The 14076-nt window shown below is 42.0% G+C and overlaps 1 protein-coding gene across 7 annotated transcripts in view; it reads left to right on the forward strand.

Annotated features, from left to right (window-relative positions):
• The window catches only part of plekha7b (pleckstrin homology domain containing, family A member 7b), a 201084-nt gene that overhangs the window by 138288 nt on the left and 48720 nt on the right, over positions 1-14076 (forward strand). For all 7 annotated transcript variants that reach the window (XM_063013505.1, XM_063013507.1, XM_063013509.1 and 4 more), the window contains 3 exons: positions 2189-2293; positions 3644-3716; positions 6270-6370. In XM_063013505.1, the coding sequence (XP_062869575.1) occupies positions 2189-2293; positions 3644-3716; positions 6270-6370 (279 nt within the window). The remainder of the gene's footprint in view (positions 1-2188; positions 2294-3643; positions 3717-6269; positions 6371-14076) is intronic.

The raw sequence follows: 14076 nt of genomic DNA on the forward strand, positions 1-14076 counted from the left end.
CTGCACTGACATAATCACCATAATGTCTGTCTAATAATGTGTCCAAATAATCTGTCTAATAAATTTGAAACTTATTGGAAACGTCTCTGTTTAGGCAGCTGCTTAGGTAGGCAGCAAGGCAGCTCACTAGGTGTTCAGACAGACCCATACACTCACCAAGCACTTTATTAGGTGTGGCTATATGGTGCGTACATCCATTGTTTCAGATACTTTGTGGCTATAAAGTGACCGACCCCCATAGGACCCCCACTGACTACATAATATTGGGGTGGTGGACTATCCTCAGCATTGCAATGACACTAGCATGGTAATACTTCTAGCATCGTAAAGTGTGTTGTACTGGTGTGAGTGTATTAGGTGCAGCAGTATTGTTGGGATAAGCACTTATTGTAGGTGCACAGTTTGCGACTAGAGCTATTTTTTTCATGCACAATGTGCCACTTTCTGATCACAACATACTAGTGACTTCATATTTTTGGCTTGAGCACTATTCTCCTCCAAGCACTGACTGTAGTGTTTACAAATCCCCAAAAACACTGCCTCACCTAAAGCACTCATATTGATACAACACACTTTACCATGTTAAAAAACACTAGTGTCAATACAGTGTTGAGAATGGTCTACAATCCAGAAGACATCTGGTCATTGGGGTCCTTTCCAAATGGTAAATTGGGGTACAGGAGTTGACAAAGGGTCTGTTTGAAAACCTAGCAAGCTACCTTGCTGCCTACTGCCTACCTAGGCAGCTGCATGAGTGTAGAGGATTCTAATAAGACATTAAAACTCATAAGGCAGATTATTTAGATGCACTACTCAGACAGTGATTATAACACAGTGGTTTTTGCTTACTAAGCTACCACAGTTACCCTCAGGCCATTTAAACCAAAGGGCTGAGGCAGCACGACCCGCTAGCATGGCAGCTAACATTTCCCTCCGTTTACCAAAAACGATTTCAATTGTCACTGACAAGCCTGCATGCACCAGATAGGTGTACCTAATAAAGTGCTTAAGGAGTGTACACTGATTAGCCATAACATTAAAACCACCTCCTCGTTTCTACACTCACTGTCTATTTTATCAGCTCCACTTACCACATAGAAGCACTTTGTAGTTCTACAATTACTGACTGTAGTCCATCTGTTTCTCTACATACATTTTAGCCTGCTTTGACCCTGTTCTTTAATGGTCAGGACCCCCACAGGACCACCACAGAGCAGGTATTATTTGGGTGGTGGGTCATTCTCAGCACTGGAGTGACACTGACATGGTGGTGGTGTGTTAGTGTGTGTTGTGCTGGTATGAGTGGATCAGACACAGCAGCGCTGATGGAGTTTTTAAACACCTCAATGTCACTGCTGGATTGGGAATAGTCTACCAACCAAAAATATCCAGCCAACAGCGCCCCATGGGCAGCGTCCTGTGACCACTGATGAAGGTCTAGAAGATAATCAACTCAAACAGCAGCAATAGATGAGCGATCGTCTCTGACTTTACATCTACAAGGTGGACCAACTAGGTAGGAGTGTCTAATAGAGTGGACATGGTGTTTAAAAACTCCAGCAGCGCTGCTGTTTCTTATCCACTCATACCAGCACAACACACGCTAACACCACAAATAATACCTGCTCTGTGGGGGTCCTGACCATTTAAGAACAGGGTGAAAGCAGGTTAAAATGTATGTAGAGCAACAGATGGACTACAGTCAGTAATTGTAGAACTACAAAGTGCTTCTATATGGTAAGTGGAGTTGATATAATGGACAGTGAGTGTAGAAACTGATCGGTGTATAGTCAAATAGTGTAGGAACATAACAGCATATTAACAAATATTTTATGGTGGCTATATGGGGTCTAGTTTTGACAAATGAAGTTCTTTTAAAATTCACCGGCTAACTGTCAGCTATTGTACTGCAATGTGTGCCAAGTGGGTTTTGTTTGCTAGCTCATTGTGATGAAGCGCATCAACATTCCTATTAAAATGATGTCAGACTGGTGTCAGCTTGGCAGTTGATATTAAAATGATGCCAGACTGGAGGCACATCGGAACACATTATTAACTTGAGCTGATACTGTGGAAAACATTTTAAAATGTACAAAGGAAGTTGAAGTAATGAACATTTGCCTTCTGAGATTTAATGTATGTTATTAATTATGCAAAATGGTACGATTGGCACATCTTTGTGTTTTAGACCTCAAGATCCAGTGGAAAGATGCACAGCTTCGGCAAGAGGGATCATGCTATTAAGAGGAACCCGAACCTCCCTGTAGTGGTGAGGGGATGGCTTTACAAACAGGTGAGCTCAGTTCTGTTGATGAATTACCAGTAAGCATGACCTGGTGCTCCTGATCAATATCCAATAACCAATAATTGCTAACAGAAGTATTTGATTTATTTATTTATTAGTATTTTAAAATCATGTTTTACACACAGGTAGTTACTGGTTACACACGGTTCATAAGTTCAAGTATTTAATATCACAGTCATGGACAATATGACTATTAGTATCTCCAATTCACCTCACTTGTATGTCTTTGGACTGCGGGAGGAAACCAGGGCTCCCGGAGGAAACCCATGCAGACATGGGGAGAACATGAAAACTGCAAACAGAAAGGACTTGTTCGGCTCCACCTAGGAATCAAACCCAGGTCCTTCTTGCTGTGAGGCGACAGTGATACCCATTGAGCCACTGTGCCACCCCTTTTGGGCAAGACTCCAGTGGACTGAACAAACCTCTAACCTTAATCCCACTTACATCCTTTGGGATGAATTAGAATGTTGATTGTGAGCCAGCATCAGTTCCCACAGACACAGTTCAAGGTTCAAGGTCCAGACATTTACCAAGAATACATGAAAATGTTGTCACATGTACTACACAGCCAGTACTTACCAGAAATTCCTGCAGCTTCTGGAATGTTGCTGTCGGCCTCTCAGCACCGTCCAGATCAGTTTTTTTTCTTGGGTCTGTCTGAAAACCTAGTGAGCTCTCTACATAGACAGCATGGTACACTCGCTCCAGAGAAGAAGGCTGTCTGAATTCTTAGATACCTTAAAATGCTGCCTACTGAGGTGCCTTAATATCATGTAAGCGATAATCTGACTGAATAACAAGAGAGCATCCAATGCTTCCTTAGCGGTGAAGGCAATCCCAGAGATCTTAACAAATGTAAATAAATTCTCATTGATTTTAATTTGTATAAAGGTGCAGAAGTGTAATTTATTTGCAAATGTAATCTTGTCAGTGACTGTTTTTGGTACACAGAGGGAGATGTTAACTGGGATGCTAGCAGGTTGTGCCGCCTCAGTGCATTGGTTTGAATGGCCTGAGGGTAACTGTGTTAGCTTAGTAAGCGAAAACTGAGGTGACATTATCACCGTAATTGCTAAGTAAAGCATCTAAATATTCTGCCTTATAAGTTTGATGTCCTATTAAAATCCTTTCCATTTAGGCAGTGGTGTAGGTAGGGAGCAAGGCAGCTCACTAGGTTTTGATCAGTTTAAAAGGGACGTCCAGTTCTTGGTCACTGTTTAAATGATTCAATTGTACAGATTATAGGTGTAGACTTTTATTGTTCACTGTATATCAGTTACTAAATAGCTTCCTAGCCATAAGAGAAGTTAACGTATGGTGCGTTTCTACCTGCAGGACAGCTCAGGAATGAGGCTTTGGAAAAGGAAGTGGTTCGTTTTGTCAGATTATTGCCTTTTTTACTACAAAGGTGAGTCATCCTACCAGCAGATGCATTACAGCAATGTACAACTATAGTTCAAGCTCAAAGGTTAAATACTTGTAACTTATATGTCATGGAAGTTGTGAAATTTCAGGGATTTTCTGAGACAAAATGATTAAATCCCAAAGCTAAAATGATAGAAATACATCATGCTTCCTCTCCACTGATAACGATCCCCGCTCAGATGGAGGAAAACAAAACACCTGCCCAGTCCGACCCCTCCGACACGTGTGCAGTAGCCGACTGCATCTTTTCACCTGCACTATGCGAGTTCATATGCAAATCAGCTTTGTGTATGGAGAGACACACCCTGATCAACACACTCTTTCCGTGTCTCTGTACAGGCGCCATCATTCAGTCAGCAGAGGTCATAATTGCATCAGCCATGAGAGAGTCCCTAACCGGCTTGTATGGGCACCCAGCCCAGCTGGATGGCAGAGCTGAATTTTGAACCGATGAGTTTGAAATGTCAGCTCTGGTGTGCTAGTGTGTTTTCCTGCTGCACCACCTGAGTGCCCATATATGTACAGTGTATCACAAAAGTGAGTACACCCCTCACATTTCTGCAAATATTTCATTATATCTTTTCATGGGACAACACTATAGACATGAAACTTGGATATAACTTAGAGTAGTCAGTGTACAACTTGTATAGCAGTGTAGATTTACTGTCTTCTGAAAATAACTCAACACACAGCCATTAATGTCTAAATAGCTGGCAACATAAGTGAGTACACCCCACAGTGAACATGTCCAAATTGTGCCCAAATGTGTCGTTGTCCCTCCCTGGTGTCATGTGTCAAGGTCCCAGGTGTAAATGGGGAGCAGGGCTGTTAAATTTGGTGTTTTGGGTACAATTCTCTCATACTGGCCACTGGATATTCAACATGGCACCTCATGGCAAAGAACTCTCTGAGGATGTGAGAAATAGAATTGTTGCTCTCCACAAAGATGGCCTGGGCTATAAGAAGATTGCTAACACCCTGAAACTGAGCTACAGCATGGTGGCCAAGGTCATACAGCGGTTTTCCAGGACAGGTTCCACTCGGAACAGGCTTCGCCAGGGTCGACCGAAGAAGTTGAGTCCACGTGTTCGGCGTCATATCCAGAGGTTGGCTTTAAAAAATAGACACATGAGTGCTGCCAGCATTGCTGCAGAGGTTGAAGACGTGGGAGGTCAGCCTGTCAGTGCTCAGACCATACGCCGCACACTGCATCAACTCGGTCTGCATGGTCGTCATCCCAGAAGGAAGCTGACGCACAAGAAAGCCCGCAAACAGTTTGCTGAAAACAAGCAGTCCAAGAACATGGATTACTGGAATGCCCTGTGGTCTGACGAGACCAAGATAAACTTGTTTGGCTCAGATGGTGTCCAGCATGTGTGGCGGCGCCCTGGTGAGAAGTACCAAGACAACTGTATCTTGCCTACAGTCAAGCATGGTGGTGGTAGCATCATGGTCTTGGGCTGCATGAGTGTTGCTGGCACTGGGGAGCTGCAGTTCATTGAGGGAAACATGAATTCCAACATGTACTGTGACATTCTGAAACAAAGCATGATCCCCTCCCTTCGAAAACTGGGCCTCATGGCAGTTTTCCAACAGGATAACGACCCCAAACACAACCTCCAAGATGACAACTGCCTTGCTGAGGAAGCTGAAGGTAAAGGTGATGGACTAAACCCAATTGAGCACCTGTGGCGCATCCTCAAGTGGAAGGTGGAGGAGTTCAAGGTGTCTAACATCCACCAGCTCCGTGATGTCATCATGGAGGAGTGGAAGAGGATTCCAGTAGCAACCTGTGCAGCTCTGGTGAATTCCATGCCCAGGAGGGTAAAGGCAGTGCTGGATAATAATGGTGGTCACACAAAATATTGACACTTTGGGCACAATTTGGACATGTTCACTGTGGGGTGTACTCACTTATGTTGCCAGCCATTTAGACATTAATGGCTGTGTGTTGAGTTATTTTCAGAAGACAGTAAATCTACACTGCTATACAAGCTGTACACTGACTACTCTAAGTTATATCCAAGTTTTATTTCTATAGTGTTGTCCCATGAAAAGATATAATGAAATATTTGCAGAAATGTGAGGGGTGTACTCACTTTTGTGATACACTGTATCTATGATGTACTGTAGATGGATGGATGGATGGATGGATGGATGGATGGATGGATGGATGGATGGATGGATAGATAGATAGATAGAATGGGTTGTGATATATAGAATACGTGTTGTGTCTAGGTAATATTGGTCAGTGTTTTATTTATCCAGTTAAAACATTGCAGGTTCCTACTTATGAATGATCGTAAATGATTTACGTCTGGTTTACAAATGATAAACACTCAACTGCTGCTAAATCATCGATTTTAGAGTATCTCGTCTAACAACATTCCCTCAGCCCACAATATTTATATTTACAGTTCCATTCTAAAACTCTAAGGCCTAGTGTGCACGTTTTAGGAAATACAATTTCACAGGTATTGGCTGGTACACTATTTTTAGCTTCTTCCAGTTCAGATTTGTTCTGCTTTTTTCACAGACAGTAGAGAGGAGACAGTACTGGGCAGCATTCCTCTGCCCAGCTATGTAATTGCACCAGTGGAGCCAGAAGACCATATTAGCCGCAAGTATGCCTTTAAGGTAAGCCTCTATTTAGCATGCATGGGTCTTTTTTTGTACCGTAATTGGTTTTGCCTACAAAGCAGTATTTCATTGCTTCTCTTAAACCGAGTTCTAGTCTCAGCTCTGCTACCAGTCTGCTACCAATCGACTGTGCACCCTCTAGCAGACAAAAATCGACCACCAGTCTGCTGGGTGGGAAAGACCGGACTTATAAGTGGGTGGGGTCTTCAAACGCTGTGCAAGGACCCTGGTTAGCAGCTTAAGGCACCTGTACAGAAGTGGAAGAGCATGGAGATTGGTGTGTGCCAGGCGAATATGCCCTCTTCTGACACAATTGGGTACCCCAACAGCGGAAGAGTAAGTGGCTACGCTGAAGTCAGGAGAAATAGGAAGAAAATGCCTGTGATCTTCGATCTCTCAGACCCTGCATCAAGTATTGCAACTCAACAATAGCTGATATAACCACATGGGTGAGGGATTACTTTGGCAAACCTTTGTCAAGCACTACAATACAGAGTTACATGCACAAATGCCACTTAAAACTTTACTGAGCACAAAAGAAGTCTTATGTTAACCATGTCCAGAAGCTGTGTCGACTTCTCTGGGCTCGGAGGAATCTAGGATGGACCATCACACAGTGGAAACGTGTACTGTGGTCAGATGAATCAGCATTCCTACTACTGAGATGTTTGAAGCTGTTTGCTTGGAACTTTTACATGCATCTCTTTTATTTCCTTTGTAAGCTAGACCTATTGTGTCATGGGGGTGCGTGACATGCTGTTCCAAGCTCTATTAAGCTCATATTTCCCTATGTTTAGAATGCCGGCAAACTAGATATTGACACATTCAGTGATTTCCTAAATTCTTTACCTGTCCTGCACTGTGAAGCTCTGCTTAGTGAAAATATGTAATCAAAGTACTCTTCTCTAGCTGGTCTCGATAATAGTAAAACTGTTTAAAGTGCAAATTCTACTAGTTTGCATACTAATTTGTATTTGCCATCTTTTTTTTTAATGTTTCTTTCATATTACCTTTGAATCACCTTAGAATCATTTAACTTATGAGTTAAAAAATCTGTTCAAGCTTTAAATTAATTCTTTTTAATGCAAAGCTTGTGTGAAGTACAGCAGAAGTACAGTAGCTATAAAGTTTTCCCAAATTATGTATTTTTTCTCTGTTTATTACTATTACTTTTAATTATACATATTCGCCACTCATATTCAGTCACTAGGAAATAACCTTTTATGTAATTTTACTGGTGCTGTATGTACAAAACATTAGTAGAGTATGTATAACAATAGAAAACACTGAGGACAGATTAGCGAACACTAGAGCAAGTGTTTATTTTCAAGCATTTGTAAGGTTGGGCAAGTAAGCCTCAATTGATGTTCCAGTTGATTCCAAAGCTGTTTAGTGGGGCTGAGGTCAGGGCACTGAACAGGTTACTGGGGTTTTTTTAACCCATGGTTGGAGAAACCCCTTTAGTCACTTTCTGTTGTTGCTAGAAATAATGTTGTCCTGTGAGGTGGTACAGCTTTAGATGAAAGGGCCAAGCAGGAGGAATTGAAGACCAATTCCAACTGACAGTACAATTGATCAATCATTTTGTCTCTCTAAATGGAACTTTATGACAAGTTCTGCCCCCTGTGTCAGCTGCAATAGTATCTGTCTGCAGAGCTGTGTGGATATGACTGTCATTTGTTTCGAACTCCGACCCCAGACAGAACAGACGGTGATCATTCCGTTTCAAAGGCTCAACTTTTGTTCTATTTTTTAACTTTATTTGACTAATGGAACAACACACAAATATAAATTCTCATTTTTAAGAACACAAGCTAAAGCTTTTGTATTTCTTTTTTTGTATTTGGTCCTGCAATTTCCCATAACGTATTTTTGGTTTACAATGAAAACAAAGCATTATGTCTTTAAAGCAGTTTTGAAAAGGTGGTTAAAAGGTAGTTAGACCTAACAGTCGTAGGTCTTTTGTGGTGTTGTCAAATGGGGCACTCAGACTCCCTTTACTCAGATACTCAGCAGTAACTAAACAGGTTAAAAAAACACTAAAAGTTGTGGTTATGTGCAAGAGTGTTTTAATGGCAGAAAAGTTGTCAGATTTTTAAGTTTACATTAAAATATACGTTTTTTAAAATTTTGTTTGCTTTTTAATCTCATTCCAAAGTTAACAGATTTCTAAAAACAAGTCTAGGTTTCATCCGGCATGGTCGAATATTAATCTCATCTGTTTCTTGTTACCCCTGTAATTTTTTAGTGTGGGGGTAAAATAATAATAATATTAATAAAAGAAAGATTATATTTATAGACACAATTCCATGAACAAAAGAACCATAACCCAATATTATTCTTTGGGTTTGTGGAGCTGTTATGTTTGTACTGCATGTCCTGTTGAATGTTTGGATCTGATACCAAGCTGTTCATCAAAGTCCTTCATAAGTGTCTTAGTACAGGGAGAATTGTGCTCGGTGGTCCTAATACGTATAATCTAATGTAGCTTTAGATATTTTATCTTTTGTAGATCTCTGATATAATCTTGGTCTTATAGGAGAACCTTGCCTGGTTTTATTCTCTCTTAATTACAGAGCAGTTTATACTTAATGAAGGTTTAAGGCTGGAGCTTTAATTTGATGTTATTGAAGGATTTAGTAATTGAATGGTTGGGGAAAAGGTGATGTAGTGTGCTGTCAGCATTTCTTTACCACTGTAATTGCTATCATTCACTCGCCTTTAGAAGTTCATCTCTGGTTTATAATTGGTTAAGAGAGAGACTGGGATTGAATGTATATGCTATTGAGCAGCTCCTGCACCACTGTCCATTCAGCATTTTACTGCAGTGCCTCACACTGAGTGAGTGAGTGCTTGTGTGCTAGATTATTATTAACTCCTTGTCCAAAACCCACATTGTCATTAGTAAAATAGGGTCATGCCTTTTGCTTTTAATAGAAATTTTCTCAAATAATCTGCACGACCGGGTTGATGGATCATCCGAACTGGAAAGCAGTAATGTACTAACATTATAAGATGACATTGTGGATAAGACAGGGTGGAAAGAGGGAGCAGCAAATGATTTAGACCTGCTTTAGGCGATCAGGGAATTGCAGTGGAATGACTGTTAAATGATCCTGACCAGAATAGAAGATATTTTGTTTCCCCTAGGTAAAGATTTTATAATTCTTCAAAGAAACAACTGTTATTGTGGTCCAATTACGCACCTTAAATAAGGTTTTAAGTGTAATGTGCTGACTGTTAAGCAGTTCTGCCTTATAGTCTTTTGCAATTAGGTTCATTCCCTTCATATCTCAGATGGGGGGTTGAATCTGACCCCTCACCACCCATGTGACAGAAGGACAAAACACCATAATATGAACCCAGTGAAGCTTAACTAGTATAATGGTCTGTTGGTTACTGATTTCCGACTGATTTCTGTTGCTGGCCTTCTTTTTTTTTTTCCTTTTTCTCCCCCTTTAGCGCATCCAATTGTTCAATTTGCATCGTGCATTCTCTCTGTCTATGCCGAACGCTGCCCTGACCGAGGAGATCGAAGCTAACCCCTATCCCCTTCGAAACATGGGCAGCAGCCGGATGCATTTTTGCCACCCACACCCTAAGGGCACTCTTCCTCATCTCTGTGCAGGTGCCTGTAATCAGCCGGCAGAGGTCGTAATTGCATTCTGACAGAGAGAGACCCACATCCGGTTCTTTGTCCCGCCCCCAACTGAGCAACCGGCCAATCGTTGCTCATACAGCCACTCAGCCTCGAACCAGTAAGGCATCATAATGCCCAGTTTGACGGTACCTCGGGTTGATCAGTGTGCCCTGTGTAAGAGTAGCTGAATTGATCATAATGCCCAGTTTGACGGTACCTCGGGTTGATCAGTGTGCCCTGTGTAAGAGTAGCTGAATTGATCATGGTGCCCAGTTTGATGGTACCTCGGGTTGATCAGTGTGCCCTGTGTAAGAGTAGCTGAATTGATCATAATGCCCAGTTTGATGGTACCTCGGGTTGATCAGTGTGCCCTGTGTAAGAGTAGCTGAATTGATCATGGTGCCCAGTTTGAATTAACTCATTTGGCCTAGAAAATATTAGACAAGGACTAACATAAGAATAAAAACAAGACAAACTGAAACGTTTGCAATGTTACTGTGTCTAGTTTGTATATAAATATACACTATTACAAGATACTTGACTAAGTATTAATGTAGCTTTGCAGAGAGCTGAGATTTCACTGAATCCGGAGATGTAATACTTAAATATTTGATGTCGCTGTTAAATTTTACAAAACCATTATGCAAAACCCAAACCAGACACACCCAAAGCACAGAGGCACAAACCGACATGTGTTTGAGTTTACTATGGTCTGGGTTTGTGTGCTGCCTAGCCCTGACTGGACTGAATAAATGGCTGTGGGTGCACCTGTGCTGAGCTAGGTATTGTTACTTTCGGGTGGGGCAGGACAGCTTAGTTCAGTATTGCCATTTTGACATCAGATTGTGACTAACGTAAGGAATATTGACTGAATTTGCTGGGCGCTTCTTAAATCAGACATCAGCCATGCTACCAAATGACAAGGGTAAGAGCTAATTAATAGGTTTACTTTGTGTGTCTGGTGTGTGATTATATGTTTTAAAGTAGGACTGAGAACATGTTTACTGTCTCTGTAGCCTCAACAGTACACAGAGACCTAAAATTAATAAAGATAGTAAAACGTCTGTGCCATTAATAATAACTGGGCAATAATGTAGTAATAATGCTGTGATGAATCACATTCTAATATGTTTTTATGAAAGTATTACATGTATCGTCTGTACTTCTATAATACTGACCGACTCTTTTGTTACCCACAGTAGCAGGTGGCTGACTAGACATTACATACTACACCGATCAGCCATAACATTATAACCACCTCCTTGTTTCTACACTCACTGTCCATTTTATTAGCTCCACTTACCATATAGAAGCACTTTGTAGTTCTACAATAACTGAATGTAGTCCATCTGTTTCTCTGTATGCTAACCACTACAGAGCAGGTATTATTTGGGTGGTGGATCATTCACAGCACTGCAGTGACACTGACATAGTGGTGGTGTGTTAGTGTGTGTTGTGCTGGTATGGAGTTTTTAAAAACCTGCTCTGTAGTTGTCCTGTGGGGGTCCTGACCATTAAAGAACAGCATGAAAGCAGGCTAACAAAGCGTGCAGAGAAATATATGGACAGTCAGTAATTGTAGAACTACAAAGTGCTTCTATATGGTAAATGAAGCTGATAAAATGGACAGTGAGTGTAGAAAAAAGGAGGTGGTTTTAATGTTATGGCTGATTGGTGTATTATACATGAATTCTGCCATGAGATAAACACAATATTCAGATGTTACATGCTTTCAATTGGCAGCAGAACTCATAAAACACCGGTGTGAGTACCACACAACTTTCAAACCACTAGTCTTGCTTGTTTTGATCCTCCACCCAGAACTCAAGGAAGACAGGCATGAAGTCTCTTTTCTGTACTAGTACCCAAGTGGTGAAATGAACTTTCCTGTGTGTTCGGACAGCTGTCTGTCTTCAAAAGACAATTAAAGACTTACTTCTTTACTAAGCACTTAGGCTGAGCAATAACATGCACTTACTTACCTTCTATAGCATCTTAAAAAATAAATAAATATAATCAAAATAATTAATTTAAAAAAAAAATCTATAATTTTTATATAATGTTTCAATGACAACCATAATCAGCCATAACATTAATAGGATTGATAGGATGCCACCTGTGCTCTCCAGTCGTGACATTTCCTCGCTACTAAATATTCCACAGTCAACTGTCAGTGGTATTATAACAAAGTGGAAGCGATTGGGAACAACAGCAACTCAGCCACGAAGTAGTAGTCCACGTAAAATGACAGAGCGAGGTCAGCGGATCCTGAGGCGCATAGTGCGCAGAGGTCGCCAACTTCCTGCAGAGTAAATCGCTACAGACCTCCAAACTTCATGTGGCCTTCAGATTAGCTCAAGAACAGTGTGTAGAGAGCTTCATGGAATGGGTTTCCATGGCAAGCAGCTGCATCCAGGCCTTATATCACCAAGCGCGATGCAAAGCAACGGATGCAGTGGTGTAAAGCACGCCGCCCATGGACTCTAGAGCAGTGGAGACGTGTTCTCTGGAGTGACGGATCACGCTCTTCCATCTGGCAATCCGATGGACAAGTCTGGGTTTGGCGGTTGCTTGTCTGACTGCATTGTGCCAAGTGTACAGTTTGGTGGAGGGGGGATTACGGTGTGGGGTTGTATTTCAGGAGTTGGGCTCGGCCCCTTAGTTCCAGTGAAAGGAACTCTTAATGCTTCAGCATACCAAGAGATTTTGGACAATTTCATGCTCCCAACTTTGTGGGAACAGTTTGGGGATGGCCCCTTCCTGTTCCAACATGACTGCACACCAGTGCACAAAGCAAGGTCCATAAAGACACGGATGAGCGAGTTTGGTGTGGAAGAACTTGACTGGCCGGCACAGAGTCCTGACCTCAACCCGACAGAACACCTTTGGGATGAATTAGAGCGGAGACTGCGAGCCATGCCTTCCATCGGTGTCTGACCTCACAAATGCGCTTCTGGAAGAATGGTCAAAAATTCCCATAAACACACTCCTAAACCTTATGGAAAGCCTTCCCAGAAGTATTGAAGCTGTTTTAGCTGCAAAGGGTGGGCAAATGGAATGTCACTCAAGTCCATATGCGTGTGAAGGCAGACGAGCGAATACTTTTGGCAATATAGTGTATCATAGTGTCATGCCGTTGCAATGCTTTGCTGCTTTAGGGCCTGGGTGACTTGTCCTATTTAATGGAACCATGAATTGTGCTCTGTATTAATTAATCCTGAGGGATGAAGTACAGGTATATCTGGTCATCAGCCTGTGATCTGAAGCTCAAGTGCAATTACGTTATGGAACAAGACAATGATCCAGAACAGAAGAGCATGCCCACCCTTAAGTGGCTTAAAAGAAGACAAAACTGAAGCCCCACCACCGGCCACTGTTGGGCCCCTAAATAAGGTCCTTAACCCACAATTGCTCAAACTGTATTTAGTCATAATTGTAAGTCACTTCGCATAAAAGCGTCCACTAAATGCCATAAATGTAGTTCTGTGAAGAAGAATGAGCCAGAATTCCCCCACATCAGTGTAGAACACTCACTTTCTATCCCAGCTTTTCAATGGGCGCAAGGCACACAGTAACACCCTGGACGGGGCGCCAGTCCATCACAGTGCAGACACACACACACACACACACACCTATTCACCTATAGGGCAATTCAGTGTCTCCAATTAACCCGACTGCATGTTTTTGGACTGTGGGAGGACACCGGAGCTCCCGGAGGAAACCCACGCAGACACAGGGAGAACCTGCAAACTCCACACAGAAAGGACCCGGACCGCATCGCCTGGGGATCGAACTTCTGTGAGGCGACAGTGCTACCCACCGAGCCACCATGCCGCCCCAGTGTAGAACAGTGGTTCTCAATCTTTTTGGTCTTAGACCGCCATGTGTTCAAAAAGATTTTTGAGAACCCCCGTGACATGGGTTACATTATTCTTATGCTTTCAGCAAGGATGACAAAAGATATTGTCTTCTTGTTCATGTGAAATTTTGTGTATCCATGATGAAGGTAAATATCTTGTGGTGGGAGCTTCCTCACCTGGTTCTACTTCAGCAAGATCTGATT

This window comes from Trichomycterus rosablanca, chromosome 17, assembly GCF_030014385.1.
Source record: "Trichomycterus rosablanca isolate fTriRos1 chromosome 17, fTriRos1.hap1, whole genome shotgun sequence".
NCBI classification, from domain to species: Eukaryota; Metazoa; Chordata; class Actinopteri; order Siluriformes; family Trichomycteridae; genus Trichomycterus; species Trichomycterus rosablanca.